At 43.3% G+C, this 24,597-nt stretch overlaps 1 protein-coding gene across 2 annotated transcripts in view; it reads left to right on the plus strand.

The window, feature by feature from the left end:
• Positions 1-24,597, plus strand: part of ACTR2 (actin related protein 2) — a 91,200-nt gene that overhangs the window by 27,442 nt on the left and 39,161 nt on the right. The window contains exons 1-4 of one of the 2 annotated variants that reach the window (XM_089673675.1): positions 1,948-2,058; positions 6,250-6,267; positions 9,298-9,513; positions 18,037-18,109. In XM_089673675.1, the coding sequence (XP_089529801.1) occupies positions 6,265-6,267; positions 9,298-9,513; positions 18,037-18,109 (292 nt within the window). In that variant the 5' untranslated portion in view covers positions 1,948-2,058; positions 6,250-6,264. Of the gene's footprint in view, positions 1-1,947; positions 2,059-6,249; positions 6,268-9,297; positions 9,514-18,036; positions 18,110-24,597 lie in introns of those variants that run through there. The other variant, XM_089673350.1, reaches the window with a different exon arrangement.

Below are 24,597 nucleotides of genomic sequence, written 5' to 3' on the forward strand. Positions count from 1 at the left end.
ACAAATTCTCCTGTACAAGTTGTACCTTTTTAGCTGATGCATTTCTTCTCTAGATTGCTCCAGTAGCACATAGATCAAAGAATGTTTGCACAGGACTCCAGCAGTGGGTGAGTATCCAAAGTTTCAGGCCACGGGACACTTCTGAACGATGGAAGCTGACTGCTGAAAAGTGTAGGTTAAAATACGTCTGTTTAGCCGCGTTTGCATAACGCGTTTGTGTGTTTGCGCTTAGAAGCGTTTTTTAAAGATAAGCACAGGAGAACCTCCCAAATGCCCAGAATGCACTGAAAAGTGGTCAAATATTAACTATTTTAGACTGTTTCAGAGAAATACAGAGAGTAGAAGCAGAGACAGCAGTATGTGTTGGGATTAACTTAGGTGTGAGTTGCTCATTAACATTTCTTTTGTTTCCAAGGGTGGGAAAGGTGTCTGGTGGAGGGAGTCATTAAGGTCACCTGGCAGGGGGTCTTCATGAGGAATTTGAGGTGTGAATGATCATTAACATATCTTTTGTTTCCAAGGGTGGGAGAGGTCTGAGGTGTGAATTGGTCATTACAACCTGTGACAAGCTTGGTACGAACATCCTGTTTTCAGTGTTTTGTCCATATGAGCACCATGAAAATGCTTTACATGCATTTTTCATGGTGAAAAAAGGCTCTGGACAGCATCAGGAACTGGAAGAGTTGAAACAAATTTGCAAACACTTATAAATGCGATTTGCTGCGTTTAGCCTCATTTACAAGCGTTTTGCTTTTGAAATGCTGATAAAATCGACTGCTGAATGCAAGTTTTCTGCGTTCACAAAAACGAGTAAACGAAGATGTGTACATGGACACATAGGAAAACATTAGGGTGAGTTCAGGGGCTGCTGAAAGTGAGTTTATCAGCTGCAGTGTACATGAGCCTTCACAGTAAGATCAGTGAGGGGAGCTCTTACTCCTGATTGGAGGGAAGGGACACACCCCCTTCACACAGTACAGGGAGAACATGCAGGCAAAGCTGTGGCTATCAGTCAAAGGCGTTGTGCTGGAGCTCTGTCAGTCACCTTTTTATCTGTGCTTTGTTCATATTTCATGTCTGAGGTTTACAATCATTTTAAATCTATTCCAATGAAAATTCAAAGTACAGTAGAATAAAGGCCTCACATTAAAAAATGTGCTGCGGCTCGTAATTCTAAGTGCGTCCGCACTTAGGGCTTGTTCACACTTGACTTTATTTCTAACTCTTGCCAAACGCCCCTATAGCGTTTGACAGGAGTTTGGGAAGCGTTTTTAACGCTCCCCAAACGCCCTATGCGCAGTTTTGAGGCGTTTGATAGGTGTTTGCCAAGCGTTAAAACTGCACCACAAACGCCTATAATGACGTTAAATGGTATTACCGCTCCACAAACGTCCTGCAACCGTGTTGGAACCTCACTGCAAACGCCTGCCAGGTATTTGCGGAGTGGCACCATAGACTTGAATGGGAGGCTTCAACTCCTCCTGACTCGACATGAGGCGCCAGTTTTGCTGCGACGCTAACGCTTCAGTGTGAACAGCACTGTGTGCTGCCATGTGCAGAATTTTCATAGGCGTTTGAGAAGCATTAAAAACTCTTCCCAAACACCTGTCTGACGCCTGCTGACAAAGCTAGTGTGGATGTAGCCTTAAAGTTTTCACTTAGTTCCACAAATACCTATTAATGCTGCCAGTGATGTCAACGATGCTACATTACTTCTGAACTCCGAGCAGCATACCTCCCAACTTTGCAACTTTAAGCAGAGCTCCACCCAGGAGGGGAAGTTCTTGCCCTACAGTGAGATCAGATGATGAAGCAGGGGGTGTGGCTGCTTTTGCCAATTGTAATAGAAATGGATTGGTAGACTTGCGTTTCAAGTAAATGGTCAATACCTTTTCAGAATTTGCCGGCTACATATTTAACGTATTGTCTGTCTTTTTTTGTTCTCAGTTTGTGAAATGTGGCTATGCTGGATCCAATTTCCCAGAGCACATCTTCCCAGCCCTGGTTGGACGGCCTGTCATTCGCTCCACAGCAAAAGTGGGAAACATTGAAATCAAGGTAATTTAATTGAATTATTTGTGTTTGTTACTGGATTTGTAGTCTCTTAAGGAGGCTACATTGAAAAGAAAAATGATCTGTGTTTCATAGAACAAATTGTCAGTCTGCTAACATTTTAATATTACAGGTTATAACGATGTTTCCCAACTACAGTCTTTTAATACCACAACAGATAACTCACAAAAATAGAATTGCCCATTAACCACTTGCCATCTGCCTACTAGTTTTAAACGGCAGGACGGTGTCACTCTAGGGGCGGGTTGCCGTTCATAAACGGCACCTGCATTTTCTAGTTGTGCGCGCTACCTCGGAGCGCGCAGCACCGCTATCTGGTGCCCGCTGTGTCCTCCGGACACAGTGAAACACTGATCGTCAGGCGGGACCTCTGTGTGAGGTCTCGATCATGTGATTACTGATTGGCAAATCAGTGATCACATGCAGAGTAGCAAGCAAGATGTCACTTCTGACATCATTGCTTACTACGTGTGAAATCTGTGAATGATCACAGAGGTCACATGGTACAAGACTATTCACAACAGCCTTATACCATGTGATAAGCTGTGACCAATCACAGCTCACTCAGTAGTTCTCAATGGCTGTAAGAATGCAGCTAGAGATAAGGAGAAATGATTGCTTTTACACCCATAAAGGCTGTAAAAGCAATCAGCCTTTATGGGTGTAAAAGCAATCCGTGTAGAAAAAAAAAATCTTCATCACACCCCTCAAGTAGTACAGTGTCACCATGGTGACACTGTACTGCTAGGGTGACAGTATGTAAAAAAATAAAGAAAAAAATATATAATTTTTGGTTATAAACTAATTTGTGTTATTTATTTAAAAAATGCTAAATTCATATGGATACAGTGTTGCATGACCGCACAATTGTCATTCAAAGTGTGATAATGCTGAAAGCTGAAAATTGGCCTGGACAAGAAGTGGTTAAGGCATTAGACCCGTTTTCCTCAGCATAGAGGTTGTGTGGCATTCCCTGCCCAGTGTATGTGCCTGCTGGACGGGGTGTATATCTCTGAAACTAGAGGACGTTTGCTGATTTTATGTCTTCAATCTTATGTTTATGGTTGCTTGTAGACACTGCCAGTGAAAGGCTCTGGGTTAGGGATTGGAGAACTGTTCAGACTGGATAGAATATCTTTCAAATCACTGTTGTACAGCTCTGTGGCTCACAGCAACGGTGGCATCCTGCCTTCTTCCCTCCCATAAATATGTTTTTCAACTAACGTTTTGAGGTGCTCTGCGGAGTCTATAGCATGAAGTCAGTTGGAATGTACCTGAATATCTAAGTTAGCTGTTTGTGAAAGACTAAAAGGTGCCCCATAGAACAGATGATTTATATTGCGCCACTAGATCAACCATTAGGGCAACAGGTTCCACCTGGTGATTTCCTGAAAGCATGACCAACTGGTGGCATGTAATGGGTGGATTTAAGAAAAACTGAGTTTGAATTCCAGGTACGCTCTGGGCAACACTGTTTGCTTTAAGTTTTTTTTTTTTCTTCCCTTGCTGCTGCCCACGTAACACATATATACGGCAGCGAAAAGGTGGGCCTTCATGCCAACACGCTGCACATATACGTCACTAGGCAGTCACTGTTTCTGTGCTGCTCACAGGGACCAAACTGTCTAGGGTAGGTCTTGGTCCCCACTAATGATCAGTTGCTGGCAGGGCCATTTCCTGATCACATAATCATTGTGACAGCCAGTCAGTGGTCACATGATTCCTGATCATTCCCATCCCCCCGGGCCCTAAGAACTTTTTAAAGAGATGCCGGAATGAGCGGGAAGAGCATAAAATAACTCTTGTTTGCCCATTGCTTTAGGCATTTCGTAATCATCCAGTAATAATCTTTGCATATTTGTTAAAGTATATCTAAAGGTAAGGTAAAAAAAGTTTGTTTTGTTTTTTTGATCGAGTGGAGAGGGATTAGAACCCGTCAGTTTTTAATTGTTGTCTGTGTCCCCGTAAGGGATATTCTCTCTTAGTCCTGTTTACCATTATCATTGAAAGTAAAAGAAAATTTTTGGTTGTCCCTAGAAAATAATAGAGTGGAGGTACTAATTCTAGTGACCTGGGGTCCCCAAGGAATTCCTTTAATTTGCCAGGATTCTCTCTCACTTCCTGTTTGGCTATGGGACAGGAAGTGAAGGGAAATTTCCACAATGGGACAAAGATAGTGGAGAAAAAAATTTGACAGGGGTTTTAACCCTCCTTTACTCAATCCAAAATGAAAAAAAAAGTTTTGCCTTTTAGTTCTACTTTTGAGGAGATTTATCATTATATGTGATGTAAGCCTGCCACACACATTAAATCTTCAAGTCTGTTGCAAGAACATTCATTTCATGTGTTCAACGTACTTTAGGCATGTTATCTTCCTGTAAGTCTAGGTTTACACTAATGCTGTGTTGGAAACATTGCAATCCGTGCAAGTTTCCCACACTACATTCAAATTGCACTGCCCTTGGGATCTGCAGCGGGTGTCAGTGCAATTTAAACGACGCCCTATACGGATCGTAAACGCATTGTGTTTGCAGTGGATCACATGGTGCAAAACAACTGTTCAATTTGGTTGCATTGTATTCCCGAAACTGTTGCAGGCATGTCTTTGGTGCGGATGTGGTGCGATTTCAGCCATTCAAAATGAATGTTTAGCCATCCAGAAGCCCTGAGACTGCTGCTGGCTGTCACCATCTTTTATGTAATGTTATATCATCAGCATAAGTCACCTGCAGCTCCAGCAGACTCAGACCTGTCAATTGCTGTTGTGTGGGGTTTTTTTTTTTTTTTTTTTGCTGCTCCTTTGGCAGCTACACAAAAGATTGAGGACAGGTAGAGCAGGTGGGCAAGCACAAACACTAACTAGACACCACCAGAAGAGGAGAGGTCTATAGCTTGCAAGGAAGGTGGAGCTGTATTTATTAGAGAATTGACTCTACTGAAGTAGCAAAATTTGCTAGCAAGTTCAGAGGCACATGGCTAGCCAATAAACAAAGTTTATGGAAAGGAAGAATGCTGCAAGTAAGCATTTTTAAAATACTTGATATGGTTGGCGACAGGGTCTCTATAAAAAAATTTGGATAGATGCTGTCATTAGTGACAGGATTCGTGCCCTTCTTATGCCAAACTGAACAGGCTAATGCAGGGGGAGGGTAATAATGCAGTAAATATTTACAACTGACTGGCTAACAGCCCCCACTGCTCTCTAATACACCGCATTAGGGCTGCAAATGTAGAATGGATTTAAGTCCATTCAGCCTTAGTCTCGTCTGAGATCCATTGCAGCTTCTATGCAAAGTTTTTTTTGACCTCTTTCCAATCTGCTATTGAACCCCTATTGATTTGTTTTCCGAAGAATGTATTTAGTTTGAGATTTTCCAAGACCATAATATAAAGTACAATAACTGTACAAAAAAAGAGAAACCGGTATGTGTTCTGTACACCTCTGTGGGGCTGCCATTCAGGAAATGTACCAAGGGACAGTAATTTTAAAATGCAAAGGGTAGGAAGCGAAAATTGTAACGTATGAAAGATTCCGTAGCTAGTACAAAATATACAGGGGATAGTGCTGCCAGTGAAGGATGCTCCTTAGTATTGATTACAAACCCTTCTGCAGGAATGGAGGGGAGGAAAGTGTCAAACAGTTCATTGCTAAGGCACTGGAACAGGGAGGGAGAAACGGAAGAAGCAAGTGCATTCAGAAGAAAAACAAGGGAAGTGGAGTAATAATGAGACAGAGGAGTGGTGCTTGCCTGGGGTAGACAGAGAAGGCCAGAAAAGGAGAGAAGGGAGATTTGGGGAATGGTCTTGCATGGGCCAGCGGTCCAGAGGCCCAGTCCTATTGATTTGAATGAGGTAAATGAGTCCTGATAAAAACAATAGCCCGTGTACACAGACCCTTTTATACTTCTCTGCATCCATGATCTAGAATGTCAATGCTCACTTCTCCACTCACCTAGTCTCAACCAGCTAATAAGATCAAAAGACACTTCACTTAGAGGCAGAGACCCCCCCCCCCTTCCCTGGTACACCAAGCTCCCCACCTTTTCCTGCTCTTTTCTCCTGGCAAACCTGTACGTCTTTATATACATGTTCTGTTATTCTATTTCTTCAAATTTTGCTGTTATATCTTATTTTTATCATTTTACTTTTTTCTTTTCTTTTATTGAAATCTTCAAGTAGAATAAGAAAAAGATGGTAAGCAGCTGAGTCTGAATGCTTGATAAGGTTGTTTGTGCATCTAAAAATGCATATTTTGTCTAATTAACCATATCTAAAGATTTGTTTGCACATTAAGTGAGATTCTACTTGTCTCTGCATGTTTGTTTTCTCAATTGATCGCAGCATGCCTGTTAATTACGCACACAACCAAACCTTGTGGAACCGTGTTAGGTCAGTTACGCAATATCGGCAAGCAGTGTGACTTGTCTGAGCTCTGCAAACAGTTATCGCATGGTGTGGGAAATTAACAAGTAAGCAAGAAAGAGCAATTTGGTAGTAACAAGCATAAACTATGCTTATAATGGACTCTCAGAAAGAAAGCCTGTGTGTGTGCATAATGATATACTTATGATGTGCGTCCAGGGGCATCAGTCATACCTTGCCAATGTCTCTGGAAGCTAGAAATCACTGAAGTAGACATCACTACTACAGTGATCTCCAGTTGTTTTTCGGGTCCTGTGCTGAGTGGAAAATGCGAACATTCTCTAAATGGTACCTGCGCTGAGCAGCCAACCTCCTGTGTTCAGAATGCATCAGGGCAGCAGCTTGGCATAGGACCCAGAAGCAAGTGTAGATCACCCAATAGTCTACTTAGGTGATTTCAAGCTGGACAATGTAAAGATGAATAAAATATCCATACCCGGAGTTCTTCTTTTAAGTGGGTTTTTATTCCGGCAATTACTAACCTGTTTGCAGCTCTTGCACATTGCATCTATTGCAAACTTATGCTTTTAGAGCATGTAAAGTTAGTTTGGTGGATGGCTTCTAGTAGTTTACAATATTGGTAAATTTGTGTTTTTCCTATTGCTTTTTTTTTTAAAGGATGACTGTGTTTGTAAAGTTATCCTATAAATGATCCAAAATTCCCATGCCTGCCTGTCTACACTCCTGCCAGATCCACACCTTGTGGCCCATGGGGAACTGCACAGCTGCCACCAGAAACTCCTCCGTTGGTTCTGAATTCTTCTGCACATGGTTACACATATCCCATTCATTCTCTGGAAATTCCATCTGTCATTGGTTCGCATAATAGAGGGCCTCCCTGCAGGATGTATGGATAATATAAGAAATGAGGCACATGCAGATATTAGTATCTTTAACAATGGTGTAATTTTCCCTCCACATGTGATGATTTTACCTGTGTAATAGAAAGTCTGCCTTTACCTTGAAAAGAACAAATTTCCTGCATTCCAGGCTAGCAACTTCTTGTTGCTCCTTTTTTACAGCACCAGGTTTGACTAGTTCTGGAATGTGAACAGGAATTTTTTTTCCCATTGCTGTCAGTAGGTAAGCTTACACCGAAATAGCATGTCCAGCAGACAAGGTGTCTGCATCTACTTTGTTTAGTCTTAAGCCATCCATAGAGCCATTTTCTTTCCTGCAACTACAGGTTGCATGAAACAAAATTACTCCATTTTCCCCATCAGCAGTCAGTGCTGCCACGGGGTCATTGTATTCTCCTAGCGGGGGGGGCCTATTCTGCCAGAAAAACACTGATTACTGCTAGTGACTTTAATAGCTGCTAGCAATAATCACATGAAAAATCTGATGGGCTGGTTGTACCCAAGTTGCTTGATCGACTGATCAACTTAGGTACATTCAGCCTGCCCATACATTACCTTGTGAACCGGCCGAGATTCAAACAGTCATGGCTGGCTTTAAAATGTTGTCAGACCAAAGATTTAGGTGGTGCCATTGCTGACTTTTTTTAAGGGCTCATTCACACCACGATGCAGTTTTTCTACACGCATTCTGCAAGGGAACAACAAAATCAGTCATTCACTATGTGCCCTGTTCACACCACAACACTAGTATTACATGCAGATTTTTTCTGTGCAGGAAGTTCCAATGTGTGTAAAACTCATTGAAGCACACATGAAAACTGTTGTAAACAGATGTCCCCAAGTGTCAGTTTCCATCAGGTTTTCTGCACGTATGGTGTGAACGAGGCTTTTAAGATGCAGACACTGGCGCTGTCATCCTTATTCTTCTTTCACTGTTGATCGCAGATTTGGAATAAATGTGCGCATATTGGGTGCCAGATGCCTAAATATGTAGATGTTGGTTCCAGGTCAGTGAATGAATAGAAGCGTCACAGCGCTATAGTATACACCCTTTAAAAAAAAAAATAAGTTAGATTGTTGACCAAAAAGGGATCATATCTTTCATGGTAGTTGGGTAGTTGACCCTTCCTACTCTGCTCATCTCTTGTTGTTTAAAAGGGGCCATCTTCACAGGCCAATAGGGAGATAACTACATAGTGACCAACAGTTCTATTTCCTAATAAAGCATTTCGGACTGAAAGTTGCATCCACTTTAATGCTGCCAACAGTCGCCCGTGGCTGTTTGTATTAAACCACTTCAGTAGGTTTTAATGTGACTTTGTGTTTTAGATTACTAGTCTGTCGGAACATTCTCATGAATCCTGAATTCTGTAGGGCTGGAGTATCAAAATTGGTCATGTCGCTTAGTTAATCAGATTCCATTTGTCTTTTTTTCTTATCTAAAGGAGAGAAAAGAATGTAAAGCGATTATTTAGGACCATTTCATATGAGGCTCCATATTTTGTCTACCTTTTTTTGTTTTAAGTAAGGTCAGCAAATCCACTGTCAACTTTCAGCACATAAAGTACTGTACATCACAAGTGTGCCTGACAGTTGACAGAACTTTTGCACTATAAAGTCTTGCAAGCTAAAATAAAAAGGCTTGACTTCTGTGCCTATTGACTGTATCACACTAAAATAAGTAATGCATAGGTTGAGATGTGTAGTATTGAAACAAGGTGGGAGAACTCTTCGTGTGGTATAGATGCAATTTCAGCTGTGTCAAAGGTTTGCAATGATCCTAAGTGGTGTGTGATTTACATAATCAAAATCTGAGCTGTGGACATAGAAAAAATGTAAATATATACTTTGTATGAATATTTTACCTTTTTATATATTGCATCACTATACTACAAAAATCATAGCTGCATGTTTGTATTGAGCATTGTCTCTGCATTCTCAGGATCTCATGGTTGGTGATGAAGCTAGTGAGCTCCGTTCAATGCTAGAAGTAAACTACCCCATGGAGAATGGTATTGTGCGGAACTGGGATGACATGAAGCATTTGTGGGACTACACATTCGGGCCTGAGAAATTGAACATAGACACCAGAGACTGTAAAATCCTCCTAACAGAGCCCCCGATGAACCCAACCAAAAACCGGGAGAAGATTGTTGAGGTAATTCATTCTGATTCTACTTTGTGTTTATAATCTGTGCAGAATTGCATTAGGTGAAAGGACAATCCTCTGGTAATTGGATAATCTAATGGGACTTGTAATTCCTGGCCACTGAGGATGCTGATGTACAGTCATGGCCGAAATTGTTGGCACCCTTGATATTTTTCCTGAAAATCAAGTATTTCACACAAAAAAGGTATTGCATTAACACATGTTTTGCTATACACATGTTTATTCCCTTTGTATGTATTGGAACAAATATAAAACAGAGGCAGAAAAGCAAATATGACATAATGTCACACAAAACCCCAAAAATGGGCTGGACAAAAGTATTGGCACCCTTAACTTAATATTTGGTTGCACACCCTTTGGAAAACATAACTGAAATCAGTCGCTTCCTATAACCATCAATAAGCTTCTGACACCTCTCACCCGGAATTTTGGACCACTCTTCCTTTGCAAACAGCTCCAGGTCTCTCTTATTGGAAGGACACCTTTTCCCAACAGCAATTTTAAGATCTCTCCACAGGTGTTCAATGGGATTTAGATCTGGGCTCATTGCTGGCCACTTCAGAACTCTCCAGCGCTTCTTTGCCATCCATTTCTGAGTGCTTTTTGACGTATGTTTGGGGTCATTGTCCTGCTGGAAGACCCAGGATCTTGGACGCAAACCCAGCTTTCTGACACTGGGCCCTACAGTGCGACCCAAAATCCTTTGGTAATCCTCAGATTTCATGATGCCTTGCACACAGTCAAGGCACCCAGTGCCAGAGGCAGCAAAACAACCCCAAAACATCATTGAACCTCCACCATATTTTACCGTAGGTACTGTGTTTTGTTCTTTGTAGGCCTCATTCCGTTTTCGGTAAACAGTAGAATGATGTGCTTTACCGAAAAGCTCTATCTTGGTCTCATCTGTCCACAAGACGTTTTCCCAGAAGGCTTTTGGCTTACTCAAGTACATTTTGGCAAACTGTAGTCTTGCTTTTTTATGTCTCTGTGTCAGCAGTGGGGTCCTCCTGGGTCTCCTGCCATAGCGTTTCATTTCATTTAAATGTCGACGGATAGTTCGCGCTGACACTGATGCTCCCTGAGCCTGCAGGACAGCTTGAATGTCTTTGGAACATGTTTGGGGCTGCTTATCCACCATCCGGACTATTCTGCGTTGCAATCTTTCATCAATTTTCCTCATCCGTCCACGACCAGGGAGATTAGCTACAGTGCCATGGGTTGCAAACTTCTTGATAATGTTGCGCACTGTGGACAAAGGCAAATCTAGTTCTCTGGAGATGGACTTGTAACCTTGAGATTGTTGATATTTTGCCACAATTTTGGTTCTCAGGTCCTCAGACAGTTCTCGTCTCCTCTTTCTGTTGTCCATGCTTAGTGTGGCACAGACAGACACACAATGCAAAGGTTAAGTGAACGTCTCTCCTTTTTATCTGCTTTCAGGTGTGATTTCTATATTGCCCACACCTGTTACTTGCCCCAGGTGAGTTTACAGGAGCATCACATGCTTGTAACATTCTTATTTATCCGCAGTTGTGAAAGGGTGCCAATACTTTTGTCCAGCCCATTTTTGGAGGTTTGTGTGACATTATGTCGAATTTGCTTTCTTTCCTCCCTTTTTTTGTTTTGTCCCAATACACACAAAGGGAATAAACATGTGTATAGCAAAACATGTGTTAATGCAATACGTTTCGTGAGAAATACATGATTTCCTGGAGAAATATCAAGGGTGCCAACAATTTCGGCCATGACTGTATGTCTGTTGCAAAGAAATAACTGTGATCTTAATTCTGCAGTTTTGTTAGGCCTTTTCATTTTAGTAATAGGTAGTCATGCTTTTTTGCAGATAAGAGTCCTCTTACTATACCTCTCTTTTTGTTAGGATTTGGATCTAGATTTTGGTACCACCTGTAGACACAAGTTTACCAACAATAGACCGTCCCAAAAAAATAAATAAATGGTGTACATTTTGATCCCCACAGCAGTTCCACAGCAGGCTCTTGTGGGACTACTGGTCACAGCAGGATATTGCATTCAGTGGGACTATCGGTCGGAGCAATAGCGGTGCCTTGTGGGACTACAGGTCACAGCAGACTGATCAGTGTGAAAAGGCCATAATGTGCACCAAAAATGCAGTAAATGGGACTTTTAAAAACGCAACTGACCAGTGTGGAGAGAGGTGTGAAAGCAGCCAAAAACACAACTGATATGCTTTATCAAGTGAAAAACTGATCAGTGTGAAAGTGCTCTTAAAGGATGTTTTTGTATGTGGACCGGGCTCACCTTTTCTGCCAAAAAATGTTTGCTTGGTAATACACCATGGAGAGCAAGTTCACTAACAAATGAAGTAAATCTCATTAAAACCCTCACGTGCACAGTGCCTGAGGTCCCAGTATTTAAAGATTTTTTGGACAAATGTCTGGAGGCCTTATTTAAAGACTGAAGGGGGTAGCTTTCCAGCTGGCAATTGTAGGCTTGTGCCAGAGCCTTGAGCCTTAAGGTCTGGGCTTGTCACATGACAAGAGGGATACTACTAGTGGAGACAGCTAAACGAGCAGGAACCTGGTGGATTTACTCTGTGCCCTTAGCTTTTCAGTTGACACCTTGGAAGACTCCATACAGCAACTTTCTCATTTAGGGGTCTCGTCCGTACACATACACAGGATCTTCTGGCTGAAGTGTTGGTCAGTGGAATTGCCCTGCAAGGGCCATGTGGAATGTTTTTTCCTTTTTCAGGGGAACGTTTTATATGGTCCTGCCTTGGATGATTACATCCAGAAGGTGACTGTGTAAGAAAACTGTTCTTGCTTAAAAAGGTTAACCCTACAGTTCAAGAACCTGCCACTTCTACTTCTAAAAGGCATTACTTTTGCTAATCTAATATTTTGGACTTCAAGCCAAAAGCTCAGCCCCAGTTCTGTAACAATCCAGCCTGGATTAAATCCTTTTCACAAGAAATGGGCACCCCTACTCGCTCGGGTGAGAAGATATTTGCAGGCCTTCACAGAGATTTGGCAGCAGGAGATTGAAGATGAGTGAGTCTGCAATATATTGACTTGCAGCTGAAAGCTGGAATTTCAGAGCTTTCCTCTTTAGTGCTTTATGCTTTCAAATGTTTCTTTGAATCTGCAAAAAAAAAAAAAAATCTCTTCTTTTGCATGCTCTTAATTATCTCAAGATGTGATCATTCTGGTTGCAGAGGGCAAAAGGTTTTATGGTTTCTACTCAAATCTTTTCATAGTTCTGAAACTAGACCGCATTGTTCATCCTATCTTGGTTCTCAGGAGGCACAACAAATGCAGAAATTCTGGCTGGAATCTGTGCCGTCAATGGTGGACTCTATCCAGTTGGGCGATTTCCTGTCATCCGTATATATCCAAGATGCTTGCTTACACGTTCCAATTTTTCCACCTCACCAAAATTATTTGCAGTGAAGGACTGCTATTATGAGTTTGTGACCCTACTGTTTGGCCTGTCCACATCTCACAAAGGTCCTGGCTCTGGTTTTTGGGCTCCTGTGTATCGGGGTATCACTGTTTTATAGGGTACCTGGATGACTTTGTTCTGTGGTAGCAAACTGCTGAAGACCAATGTGTCTCTCACGGTGCACTCTGGAGAGGTTCACATGGGTTCTGATTTTTTTTTTTATTTAAGTCAGCCTTGGTTCAAACCCAGAGGTTGGAATATGCATCCTGATTCTGGATACTGTCCAGGCCACAGTGATCCTCCCTCCAGACAAATGTCTTGCTCTGAGGGAGTAGGTTGAGACTCTCAAGATGTTGACAGATCTCTAAATTGGCCTTTTCATGAGGTAGTTCTTTGTCCAGTTTCATGCTGGGGCCCACTACTGGTCTTAGCGGCATGAAACAGGAGGATGCGGTCGTTGGCCTCCCCGATGTCTTTAACCCCCAACACAAAACTTTCTCTAGAATGATGGATCTCCTCACAGATGCAAGAGATAGGAAAATCATTTATCTCTTTATCCTGGAGGGTCTTGATGGGCTGGAGTGGAGTTCTGGACAATCTTTGTCCAGGGAACTTGCTCACAGAAGGAGAGGTTGTTGCCTAGCAGTGTCCTTTTAAATGGAGGGCAATTTGCCTCTCCCTACTGCACTGTTTGCAGCCGAAAGTCCTCCTGTAATGATCCAGTTGGGCTGATAGGAAGGAAGTGCGTCTCATCATGTCTTGAACGCAACTCCATGTTTCCGAACTGTCACCCATCCACATGCCAGATGTAGAACATTGGCAGGCAGCTTTTCTCAGCTGTCAGCAGCTGTCTCCAGGGGAGTAGGCTTTTCACCCAGAAATGTTTAAGGTACTCTTCAGATGGTGAGCAACCCTTGATGTAGATCTTCTGGTGTCTAAGTTCATTGCAAAGCTAGACAGGTTCATCTCCAAGACAAAGGATCCTTCAGTGTTTTGCGAGGGATGCTCTTGTGACACCGTGGAACCATTTCTCCGTAATTTATAGGATTTGAGTGAACGGAATTCCTGTGATCCTAATTGCTCTAGCTTAGTCCAGGAGAAGGTGGTGCCCCATTGTAAACATTTTGGTGGGCAACCCTTGTACTCTTCCAGATTAGCCTCATCTTCTATCAGAAGGTTAAACCTTCCATCCTTCTTTGCAGTCTCTGGCTTTAATGGCATAGCTGTTGAAGCCAGAGTCTTGAGAAACAGGAGAGTCTCCAGTTTGGTCATTCCTACCCTACTGAATGTTTGGAAGGCGACTTCAAGGTACCCAAATTTGAAAATCTTATTTTGTTTGGTTTTAGGCTTGAAGATTTCATCCTCACAAGTGTGTCATGGGTCTCATCCTGCCTTCAATCTAGAGTTGATCAAGGTTTGGCCTGGAGTTCGATTATGTATCAGATTTTGACCTTGGCGGTCCTTTCAGAGATCAATTGCTTTGTTTCTTGGTGTGTGCCTTTGTGCAAGGCATCGTGTATTTTCCACCTCTCCGGACTCTGTGGGACTTCAACTTTAATACTTTCCATCCTAGATATTTGTTTAGTCCTGGCTCAGAAGGTAATTTTTTTTTTTTGGTTGTCATACTTCAACTTCAGCTGATTGAGTTCTGGGATCTGCTTTTTCCTGGTGATCTACTGTGACAAGGTGTTTTTTTTGTTTTTTTTTGTTTTTTTAGCTTCAACCATCATTTTCACCTAATGTGGTTTCTTTTTCATCTCAACCAGGACAATGTGTTGCTGTATTTCTTTCCTAAGACTCCCAATGCTTAGGGTCAAGGCTCTTCACACTTTGGATGTGGTTTGTGCTAGCAAGTGTTACCTAAGATCGACTACTGCAATTCATCAGTCTGTTTCCTTAAGGCCCAAGGAAGGCTCATGCAACTTGCAAGTCTACCATTTCTTGTTGAATCTGTCAGCTTATCTCTCAAGGGGGAGTTCCACTGTTTTTGGTGTTGACTGTACCTGGAGTGTTGATTTCTTCCTGGGTTATTTTTCATTTGGCTTTGATAGTTTGAGTTAGTAAAGCTGTTACCACTGGGTCTTCAGTTTACTCTTTTACGAAGTATTAACAAGTGAATGCTCGAACCGCTGAGGACACCACCTTTTGGTTGGTGTGTTTTGCAGGCTGCTGTGTGAGGTTAAAAACTGTTTTGGTTTAGTTTGTGGGGACAGTAGGCTTATTGCTGTGTTGTGCTCTTCTTGTATTCGATTATTTGGGACATCCCTATCATAATGGAAATGAAGATACCATGTGTTCTGTGACGTATGATAAAGAAAATAGGATTTTTGGTTTACCTTTAAAATCCTTTTCTTGGAGTACATCTCTGGAGGCAGGGATCCCACCCCTCTGCCCTCGCTACAAAAACTAAAGCCTTGCCTTGCAGAGAGAGGTTATGCTTAGGAGGGGATGTCCTGTGTTTGTGTTATTTTTTTGTTTTGTTTTTTTGCCAGTGTTAAGTCACCTGAATGGAAATGAAGATACCCTCTGTGATGAGAGGGGAAAAAAAGGTTAGATTATTGCATGCCCACGGCCTGCATTTCACAGCCCACTCAGAAAATGTAGTTTCAATGTAAAGTAGTGAGTGTACAGCTTGTTTAACGGTGTAAATCTGCTGTCCCCTCAAAAAAACTCAACACACAGCCATTAATGTCCAAACTGCTGGCAACAAAAATGAGTACACCCTTAAGTGAAAATGTCCAAATTGGGCCCAAAGTGTCAATATTTTATGTTTCCACCATTATTTTCCAGCACTGCCTTAAGTCTCTTGGGCATGGAGTTCATCAGAGCTTCACAGGTTGCCACTGGAGTCCTCTTCCACTGTTCCATGACGACATCACGGAGCTGGTGGATGTTAGAGACCTTGCGCTCCTCCACTTTCCGTTTGAGGATGCCCCACAGATGCTCAATAGGGTTTAGGTCTGGAGACCTGCTTGGCCAGTCCATCACCTTTACCCTCAGCTTCTTGGAGGTGTGTTTGGGGTCGTTATCATGTTGGAATACTCCCGTGCGTCCCAGTCTTCGAAGGGAGGGGATCATGCTCTGCTTCAGTATGTCACAGTACGTGTTGTCATTCATGGTTCCCTCAATGAACTGTAGCTCCCCAGTGCTGGCATCACTCATGCAGACCCAGACCATGACACTCCCACCACCATGCTTGACTGTAGGCAGGACACACTTGTCTTTGTACTCCTCACCTGGTTTCCGCCACGCATGTTCGACACCATCTGAACCAAATAAGTTTCTTGGTCTCATCAGACCACAGGACATGGTTCCAGTAATCCATGTCCTTAGTCTGCTTGTCTTCAGCAAACTGGGGGCTTTCTTGTGCATCATCTTTAGAAGAGGCTTCTTTCTGAGACAACAGCCATGCAGACCAATTTGATGCAGTGTGCGGCGTATGGTCTGAGCACGGACAGGCTGACCCCCCCCCCCCTTCAATCTCTGCCCAAATGCTGGCCGCACTTATACTTCTAATTCCCAAAGACAACCTCAGGATATGTCGCTGAGCACGTGCACTCAACTACTTTGGTCGACCATGGCGAGGCCTGTTCTGAGTGGAACCTGTCCTCTTAAACCACTGTATGGTCTTGGCCACCGTGCTGCAGTTCAGTTTCAAGGTCTTGCAATTTTCTTATAGCCTAAGCCATCTTTATGTAGAGCAACAATTATTTTTTTCAGACCCTCAGAGAGTTCTTTGCCATGAGGTGCCATGTTGAACTTCCAGTGACCAGTAAGAGAGAGTGAGAGTGATGACACCAAATTTCACACCTGCTCCCCATTCACACCTGAGACCTTGTAACACTAACGAGTCACATGACATCGGGGAGGGAAAATGATTAATTGGGCCCAATTTGGACATTTTCTCTTAGTGATGTACTCACTTTTGTTGCCAGCAGTTAGACATTAATGGCTGTGTGTTGAGTTTTTTTGAGGGAGTAGCAAACTTGCACTGTTATACAAGCTGTCCACTCACTACTTTACATTGTAGCAAAGTGTCATTTCTTCAGTGTTGTCACATTAAAAGAGTTAATAAAATATTTACAAAAACGTAAGTGTTGTACTCTACTTCTGTGAGTGTGTGTGTAATTTTATTTAATTTTAGGCAGGAGTATTGCTGCAGCAAGGCCACAAAGCTCTTTAATTCACGGAACTCAAGTGTCCATATTAATGCTTACCACTAACACAAACTGCACCCAATTGCATTATGAAGTCAGCTATAGAAATATTACCACTTGCAGCAAGAGTTGGTTCTGTGCTGCTTTTGGTGTTAGTTACATCACTCACAGCCCTTACATCTCTCATTTGGTGGCCATCTCTTGATAGTCTGGTGTGTTTGCATATAGCTGGTTGGGTAATAGAAAACTGATTCAATGAGTAGAACTTAAAGGAGCTGGGGGTCTGGTTTTGTTGTAGAATAGTGTCTGCATGTTTCCTTGGTTTTGTCCAGTATTTCTCAAAATGGATGCATTTTCACATTTGCCAGTAATATGATTGTTACCTAATTAGATTAAAATTTGGTCAACTGTTAAAAGTGACACTGAAGGATATCTTTATTTTTCAAAATTAATCCATACACATTCACTTATTTTCATTAGTGTATATATATATTTTTTTTTTTTACTGTATTTTCTTCCTCCTTGTAACATCCTCTGTGAACTGCCTAACATCTACTTTTCCCCCCTCACTTCTGTTTCTTTGAAAATGAGCAGTGCATGTTAGTTGCAGTCGTGTGCTGTGCACTGCTCTATGCAAAATACAAATCACATATTTCTTAGTCCATCTTGAGAATGAGAGAGGGTGGCCATGCTTTTACTTGTTGTGGGACCATAGAGAACAAACGTAGCCATCTTCTAATGGGGGGTTGGAACATAGGAGCAAAAAAATCGGAATTTGGAGGAAGCTGAGAGGAGTAGAAGTTACTCTTCGGGTTAAGAATACATACTTGGATATTTTAATATAAACCAGTTTGTCACGTTAACTTTTATTTTTTTTGTTACCAAACAGTCTAATTTACAAACTGCCTTTTTTTTTTTTTTTTTCATGTAGGTTATGTTCGAGACTTACCAATTTTCAGGGGTTTATGTTGCTATCCAGGCTGTCCTTACATTGTATGCACAAGGTAGGTAACCTGAAATTACAGGATTTGAGTCTTTCATTGCATTTTGCATTCAAGAATGCTGTTGCTTATGAAGAAGTATTAGATGGTGCATTGATGAAAACAATTTTAAATGTACATTGTTTTGATCTAATAAGATAAAGCCAACATAGTCATCAGTTGCTTTTTCTTGCATAACTGAAAGACTAACAGTTGAAAGACTAACAGTTGAATCGTTAGTGTTATTGGCATTTTCACTTGTCACAAGTGTACATGGGAGCGTGACAATGTATAATTACTTGTCATCCTACGCAGTTAACTAGCCCTCTCCAAGAAATAAGCACACAAAAACCCTATCCAGTTTCCATGGTGACTGCAATTTACTCCATTACCCCGCTGAACAGGTTTTTAGTCACAAAGTGTACAGCACATGCCTCACTCTGCTAGGCCCTGGTAATGGCTTTTTATAATATCCTTGCAATACTGCTCAAATCACTGAATAGAGTGTATGTACTGACATGCATAGGTGTCTTGACATATCTGCTGCCCGTAGTGAGATGATTTTTTTTTTTCTTTCATAGTCAGACACAGCACTTCATGTTCTTGTCCATAGCGCCACCTTCAGGAGTTGGATACTAGGCTGAAAAAAAACAAGCACAGCACCACCTATGGGCAGTCTTAGTTGGTAGTATCCCCTTCTCTGCTATAGGCAGCTTAATTTTTTTTTTTTAGCTAAGTGATTGGTTGGATGCAACAGCCCCATCCTGGACCAGGGCAGCCACTGAGTTAACTTGTGGTGACACATGACCAGGCATTTGACATCCATAGCAGTGTCACCCTGACCGACAGCCCCCCACCTCAATGGTAGGTGGATCTGTCTTGGGAGCATTACCCGCAACTCCTGCTGGATCGGTTAAGTAATTGCCCCCCTCCCTTAGGCACAGTGCTGGACATGGGTGTTCCCTTGGCTTTGTAGGGCTGCCTCCTCCCCAAAAGCCCTGGGCTCCCTTTGCTAGTTTCCTGTTTGCCGTTAATCTGGTGCCTAGTACACAAGACGGGTACAAAAAACATCCCCTGCCCTCATTCTTCTCAGAGGAGGTTTATGAGCTGCAGTCTGGCTTGGCCGTTGTGCATCCAGCTTTCTCTGTGTGCTCGGAATTGTCTGCCTCCGGTATTACTCATGACTGCACTGATTTGTCTCTTTTTGAGCACAGTTTTTGTCACCATAGGACTGCTCAGTTTCACTTTTTGGAGCATAGTGAATGAGTAGGCACTGGTAGCTGCTCTGATTACCTCAGAGTGAGAAACTATAAAAATTGAAGATATTTCTGGGGTCTCACAAGCCAGTCTATACTGCTAAAGTTTTTCTTTTCCCCGATCTATTTCAATTATTTTATCTACAAGAATTGGGAATGTCCACAGCGATCTTTTGCAGTCGTGAAGCGTTTTTTTTAGTGCATTGCACCTTTTGAGGAGGCTCTTCTGAAGAAATGGACCCCTCCTCCTGTCATAGATTCTTCTCTCTCTAGGTTAAAGTTGTTATATAGGCTCAAGGTTTTTCACCTTCATGCATTCGATGCATGAAGGTAAAAAACCTGCTGAGTGCATCAGCTCCCCCAGCCCCCTCAAATCTTACCTTGGCTGTCCCAGGTCTCTGCCTTCTGATTGGCTGAGACAGCAAGCAGGAGCTATTGGCTCCCGCTACTGTCAATCACAGCCAGTCAGCCAATGAGGATAGTGAGGGGGCGGGGCCACTGCACAGATCCATGTGTGAATGGACACATGCAGCAGGGTGCCCCCATAGCAAGCTGCTTGCTGTGGGGCCCCAACAGACAAGAGGATCCAGGAAAGCCTGCGGGGGACCCGGAGAAGAGGAGGATCCAGTCTGCTGTGTGCAAAACTACTGCACACAGCAGGAAAGTATAGACATGTTTTGTTTTAAAAAAAAAAAAAAAAACCTTTTAGAATCGTTTTAAGAAAGGTGACCATGATGTTGGTGGATGGGTCACCTTCCTTCAAGGATTCCAAAGACAGGAAGGCAGAATTGATCACCTACTCCATGTTCGCCCCTTTTTGGATATGACCCTTGTGTCTCAAATACCCACTGAGTGGACTAAGCTCTTACACTGTGATTTGGATAATGAGTAGGTAATTCTGGCCTATGGGGACCTCGTTGATCAGCTGGAACTAGGCCTCAAGTGTGATGCGGTCTCTCTGCTTTCCAAGGTCTCCATCTTGGTTGTGGTGCTCTAGCATTTATATTCTCTGGCTTAAGTATTTGTTGGCAGATTAGACGTCTAAGAAAGCCCTGGCCGATTTGCTCTTCCAGGGTGCACGACTCTGGTGCCACCCTGGAGATCATTATTAAGGACCTTACGGGAGGGAAGATTACCTTTCTCCCGCAATCCTAAAAAGGCAAGGAGCAATACTGCAAGCAAGGTCCTTCTTTCTCTGCTCACTTTTTCATTCACCAGGCTCCTCGGACAATGGATCCCAGTCCTTCAAGGCTCCCACAGATGGCACTAAGCAATCCTGGACTCACAAGTCCTCCTCGGCATGAAGGCTTTCCCCCACCTGTTTTCTAAGTGGGGGGGACTTTTCAACCAATGGGCTGCAAACTGATTTTCTTATATGCCAGACAAGTTCTTTGCTTCAAATCTTCATCTCTCCCTGTCTCGTCTGCGGGCTGTATCGGAAAGGTGTCGGGGTTTTACTCTAACCTATTTATAGTTCTGAAGAAGGAAAGCGTCTGTCCGATACTGGACCCCAAGGCCCTGAATTGCTTTTTAAAGTACAAAGGTTTCAGGGTGGAATCCATCTGTTCTGTGGTGGCCTTTCATCGGGGGTTTTCCTGGCCTTCATAGACATCAAGAATGCATACTCACATATTCCGGTTTGTGGCGGGCACCGGCACTTCCTGTGCTTTGTGCAGGGAGACGTACAATATCAGTTTGTGTCTCTCCCGTTTGGTCTGGCCTCTGCCCTCTGTGTGTTCCAAGGTGCTGGCTCTGGTCATGGCATTACTGAGACTATGGGGGATGGCTGTGGTAGGCTGACTGGACAACCTCTTCCTGCAAGTGGAAATTCAGTGCTGGGGGATAACGTGCCGATCAGCATGCCCACTCTGCAAGAGTTTGGCTGGCTGTTGAACTTCAAAATTGTCACTCTGACCCTGACCAGTCATCTGGAATATTTGGGATTGATCCTTTACTGAGAGTGGGGTGTTTCTCCCTCTGGATAAGCTTCAGAAACTTTGGACTGTTTGCTTTTTACTCTCATGCAGATGGTCTTCTCTGCACTTTTGCACGCTGGTTCCAGGTCATGTGGGGTCTACCTTCGAGGGAGTTCTGTAAGCTCAGTTTCACATCTGGGTCCTACAGAAAGCAATCCTAGCTGAGTGGGACAAGTCTCCTGTGTCATTGGACAGCCAGATCTGCGTGGGATGCTTGACCAGGGCCTCCTTTTTCTTGTTTCTTTGGTCTCGAGCTGTTTAGGCCGGGAAGTTTCTCCCTCACCATCAGATATTGGTTATGACAGACACTGGCCTGTCAAGCTGAGAGGGAGTTCAAGGTTCTCTGTTTCCCCAGAGCTGTTGAACACCGGACGAATATCGGTTACTCAGCAATGTACTGGAGCTACAAATTATCTCTCTCATTGGTTACAGCTTCTGTGGGGGCGCCTGATCAGGATCCAGTCGGACAATGCCATGGTGGTGGTTTATGTCCATTACCAGGGCAGGACAAGGCGTTGGGCTCTGGAGGCCTTACATTATTCTTTGGGTGTAACTACCTCAGTCACCAGATGCTGGATCAAGGAGAGTGGCCCTGCACCCTAAGGTGTTTTATCAAATCTGCCTGCCATAAAGCACAGTGGATGTACTTGTCTTCCATCCCAAAAGGAAGATATCAAGATTTGTTGCAAGAGTGAGGGATCCTCTTGGCAGATACAACAGACGCTCTGGTGGTGCAGTGGAGCCATTATCAACTCATTAATGCCTTTTTTTTTTTTTTTCCCCCTCAAGCTACTCCCATGTCTGCTGCACAGAGTAGAGGCCAAAGGGATCCCAGTCATTATGGTAGATCTGGATTGGGCTTGGTGACCCTGTATCACGTACCTGGTGTTAGAGGCCAATGTTGAGAGGGCTTCCCTTGCGGCTAAGTTCCAGACTCCCCTGGATATGGGACAGCAGGAGTCGGGCCCAAAGTAGCACAGGTCGCCTGTAGGAGTGCTTGTCAGAGGTACACCCAGGAGCACAGCTGATGCACTGGAATGGTGTCTGCTACAGGTGGCGCCTGTTAGAGGTATGCAAGCCTTCAGGGAAACAGAGGACCACAGGATAGTCAGCTCAAAGCCAAGGTCAAGTGCCAGGTGGAGATTGGAGCAGACGTAGTCAATAGGATAGCCAAGGTCGTACACAGAAGAGCGGGTGAGAATATCCGTTAGCCAAGCCAGGGTCAGGTCAGGAGTCAGGCTGAGAAGACAGGTCCAAGAGCAAGCTGAATCGGTAACAGGAGATCACAATAGCAAGGAAACACGGACAAAGGTACTGGGGAGCCGGAGATCAACAAGCAATTTGAGGGAGTGATGGGCCTCCTTTTATAAAGGCCGTCTGGCGCCAAACTGACCCAATGCATGCGTAACTATGCGCTAGTGCGCATGCGTGTTTAGGCTTGCGTCCGAGCACCAATGCGCATAGATTTTTGCCAGCGTGCACTTGTGCGGCCATGCAAGGTACTGGCAGGAATGCCAGGTCTCCTAGTACCTTTGCTGTTGACAGAGCCCTGACACTCTGGTACGCCGACATGGTGCGGTTGGTCTTAGATGTCCCCCGGTGGTTCCCTCTGCATGAAGACCTTCTGTCCCAAGGACTGATCTTCCCACCCTGCTTTACTGTCTCTGGCTTTGACAGCTTGGCTATTGAAAGCCAGGTTCTGAGGGACAGAAGGTTGTCTGCTTCTGTGATTGCCACTATGTTTAAAGGTGGGTAAATCCACCTCTTGGAAGATCTGTCACCGCACTTTGAAGGCTTACATTTCATTGGTTGATCCTACTTGCAAAGAGCCTTTCTTGATTTACATAGGGACAAGGATTTCCTGAGACTCAGGCCCTCCTTCCTCACCAAAGTAGTCTTTTCCTTTCAACCTCAAAAGCTATTGTCCTCTTTTCCCTATGCTCTGCCCCCGAAACATGCTAAGGAGGTTTTCACTCCTCTGCCTGGGTGTGGTTAGACCCGTTAGGGTCTATGTAGCTGCAACACCTTTCTTTTTGCTCTCCCTGAAGGGACATCCTGCTTCCTTTTTCACCATTGCTAGGTGGCCTAGGCAACTCTTTTCCAGTGCTTGCACTTTCAAGGAATTCCTCAATTCCCTTAGGAAAAAATTCCACCAGATCCTGGGTGTTTTTTGGCCTTTCAGCATCAAACAGGTGTATTTTACAGAAGTGTTTTGGGTCTGTTTTTTTAGCCTGTTTGCTATTATTTTGCTATGCTGTTGCCCATCCCTAAGTTTGTTGGGGGCCATTTCATGGTTTGACTTCCTGTGCTGTATTGTACAATTAAAATGTTAATCTCGACTTACCAGTAAGTCCATATCGTGGAGTACAGTACAAGACACAGGTCCCTCCCCTCTGTCCTTAACACTTCTTGCTTTCTGCAAGACTCTAGTCACATAGTGGATGGGGTTATGAGGATTAAGAGTTCCCAACAAAGCTTTTGCCAGGCCTTAGTCAACTAAAGGTAGCGGCATATAACCCATGGTCTGACTTCTGTCCTGTAATGTGCTCCATGATACCCAATTTACTGATAAGTTAAAATTCCCTTTTTTATTTTTGCTTTGTCTCAAATTACATATATCTGAAAGTACAGGCAAGCCTATAATTGATGCACATACTGTTCAGGTTTGTCCAACCTTATCTGCCCAAGTATCAGGTGCTAGTCCAGTTCATGACTGAAGAAATTATAAGGAAGTTGGTATAACTGATAAAACCAACTTCTTTATTGTAACATAGCCATAAAGACAATGCAATACAGCAGGAGAAGATGAAGTGCTTAATCAGTAGCACATTCATCATGCTGCTTAGCCTCTACTATAACATACATCAAAAATGTTAATTGCCGCAGATGAACATCATTAGTTCATCAAGTGGCTGTAAACCCTTTTTATACCCAGTGAATTGACTGGTCTCGGGATACACAAAGAAATCATCCTACATAAGTTTTACCTGTTTATCAGCAGCCCTCTTTCTATACCCGTTCAGATCCGGAATCTATGAAGCTTGTCTGAGCTGTCAGAAAAAAGGGGTTTGGAGAGCTGAAAGTTCACTCTATAGCGCTGAGTAAGGAGAGCTTTGAGAGCTGATTGAAGGCAAGGGGCATGTCCCCTTTCACACAACACACGGGAACAGATCTGAGGGCTGTCAATCACAGGCTGTGTGCTGAAGGTCCTTCCCATCACCTTTTGTTCTCTTGGTGTCAAAAATTTTTTTTCAGTAGTGAGGAACAGGGCAGCAGAGAG

This window comes from Staurois parvus, unplaced genomic scaffold, assembly GCF_062004578.1.
Source record: "Staurois parvus isolate SC_StPar_1 unplaced genomic scaffold, SC_StPar_1.0 ptg000001l, whole genome shotgun sequence".
NCBI lineage: Eukaryota > Metazoa > Chordata > Amphibia > Anura > Ranidae > Staurois > Staurois parvus.